Source organism: Octopus bimaculoides, chromosome 25, assembly GCF_001194135.2.
Source record: "Octopus bimaculoides isolate UCB-OBI-ISO-001 chromosome 25, ASM119413v2, whole genome shotgun sequence".
Taxonomy (NCBI): Eukaryota; Metazoa; Mollusca; class Cephalopoda; order Octopoda; family Octopodidae; genus Octopus; species Octopus bimaculoides.
This window is the reverse complement of record NC_069005.1, coordinates 32298706-32300959: the sequence shown is the minus strand read 5'-3', so window position 1 is coordinate 32300959 and position 2254 is coordinate 32298706. Positions and strand designations below refer to the sequence as shown.

Below are 2254 nucleotides of genomic sequence, written 5' to 3'. Positions count from 1 at the left end.
GAGTGCACGTCTTCCTGGAGTCGGGTAATGTCTTGCATTTACGTAAGAGACTTCTCGGATCAGACTTTCCACTTCTGTCACGTTCTTACCCATTATGCTAAATTCAGTCATTTCACTGTTGAAGCTCACAGACTATTAAAACAAAACAAAACAAAAAGAAACAATTTTCATTTTCATACAGTTTTTAAAACTTCAAACCAGTAAAATTATTATCTTTATTACCTCCCCCTTAGCAAAGGTGGAGGTATTGTTTTCAGTGATATTTGTTTGTTTGTCTGTGGACAAGATACCTCAAGAACCGCTGGATGGATTCGGATGAAACTTTCAGGGATGTTTGGCCTCATGACTGGCATGAACTGATTAAGGACCCGGATTGTCAGGGGAGACTACTCTCATTTACTTCAGTGTGTTTTCGAGGGAGATAACTTTCATGACCAGATTTACATCCTACTACGAGATTTACTCGACATCGTGGGAGATATTCTGAAAATGTCCCCGAATTCACACATCGTTCGTCTTATAACAAGAAGAGATGGACTGGACATACCAACACTGGTTGTCCAACAGTGACAAAGGGCAAACAAAGATACAAAGACATGCGCGCGCGCGCACACACACACACACGTGTGTGCATACACATGTACAACACGCTTCTTTCAGTTTCCATCAACCAAATCTACTCCCAAGACCACAGTAGAAGACACTTGCCTAATGTGCTACACAGTGGGATTGAACCCAGAACCATGTCATTGGGAAGCAAACCTTTTACAAAAGGCTTCTTTCAGTTTCCATCTACCAAATTCACTCACAAGGCTTTGGTCGGAAGACACTTGCCCAAGGTGCTACAGTGGGATTGAACCCAGAACCACGTGTTGGGAAGCAAGCTTTTTAGCCACACTTGTCCCTATTCCATACAATATTATATACGCAATAAGTAAATTACATTATTTTTTACACTTCATTGTATTATGTTGTGTTGATGATCCCCCAGTTTGTGGGGAAATCGTCTTGCACGAGATGGATCCATGGTGCAATAGAAGGTAGGGTGGTGCTGCTGGGGTAGGGGAGAAGGGTACACCACCCATTGCTCCCGCTCCCAGTCTCTATGAATTCCACACATTTATTCAACAGAGTAGGAACATTCTATGAAGACAGATGAACCAAAAGGCAGAAGTGAGTGCTTACCGTTCCACTTTCCATCTTGTTCAGAGCATGGAAATCGAGATATTCCTTGCAGTTGACTAAACACTTGATGACTCTTTCGCTCTCTGTTTTGTCACGCAAAACAGAAAGTTCGGCAAGGTACCCTCGGAAGAAATGGTCAAACTTTTTCGTGCTTCCTGGAATCCAAAGAATATGAAGACAAATTTGGAATTTTAAAACAGTACAAAGAATGAAAATGTTGATAATATTTTTTTATTCACATAGTACAGCTTGTTTGGATTTAAGAGTCAAAGTTCTGTAAGAAAGTGAAAAACACGTTTAAGAGACAAAAATTCTCACCTTGCCAGCAAGCACCAACAACCAGTTCTGTGAAATGGACTTTTTTAGTTCTATGTAGAGGCCAATCATCCACGACTTCAAAATCATGGTTTGAGGGGACGACAACTTTGCCATCAATATATAAACGGACCTAAATGGAAAAGATTAAGAAAAATTAATTAACAACTTATTTGATAATTAGCAAATTCATATACTCTCTCTTCTTTTAATTTTTTCAGTCACTGGACCGTGGGGCTTCACTGTACTTACTTGTCCTTGCTGCAGCATGCACCCAGGGTGGGTTGAGCCAACTGACCAATGAGATCACCAAGACCACATTCGATGGTTGGCCCTAACATTCCAGCAGGTAAAGTAATGCTTCTGCTTGTGACCCCAAAAATTTATCATATAAGTTTGTCAAAAGTCCCGCTGGGAGAGCCAATGCATTGGATAGTGCGGACAATGCAGCGGTCATTCATTGTTGGGGCGTAGAGGTTATGTTCAGAGTTTCAGTGCAACTACAAGTTCGCACGTGGTTCCCAGTCACTTTGGCCTGAAGCTATAGTAGAAGACACTTGCCCAAGGTGTTGTGCGAGTGTGCATTGTGTGTGTGTGTGTGTGTGTGTGTGCATTTGCTCATGCCTTCATGACTTAGCAGTTTGGCAAAGAGAGACCAATAGAATAAGTACCAAACTTAAAAATATGTTGTGTTCAATTTAACAAATAAACCTTCCAAAGGGATGTCTCCAAATGTGTGTGTGTGTGTGTGTGT

General features: G+C 41.3%; 1 protein-coding gene across 1 annotated transcript in view; it reads right to left on the bottom strand.

Annotated features, from left to right (window-relative positions):
- LOC106870272 (calsyntenin-1) overlaps positions 1-2254 on the bottom strand; it is a 15464-nt gene that overhangs the window by 10330 nt on the left and 2880 nt on the right. The window contains exons 4-6 of the mRNA XM_052976660.1: positions 1504-1633; positions 1186-1340; positions 1-132 (exon numbers count right to left, since the gene is read on the bottom strand). Of these exons, the coding sequence (XP_052832620.1) occupies positions 1-132; positions 1186-1340; positions 1504-1633 (417 nt within the window). The remainder of the gene's footprint in view (positions 133-1185; positions 1341-1503; positions 1634-2254) is intronic.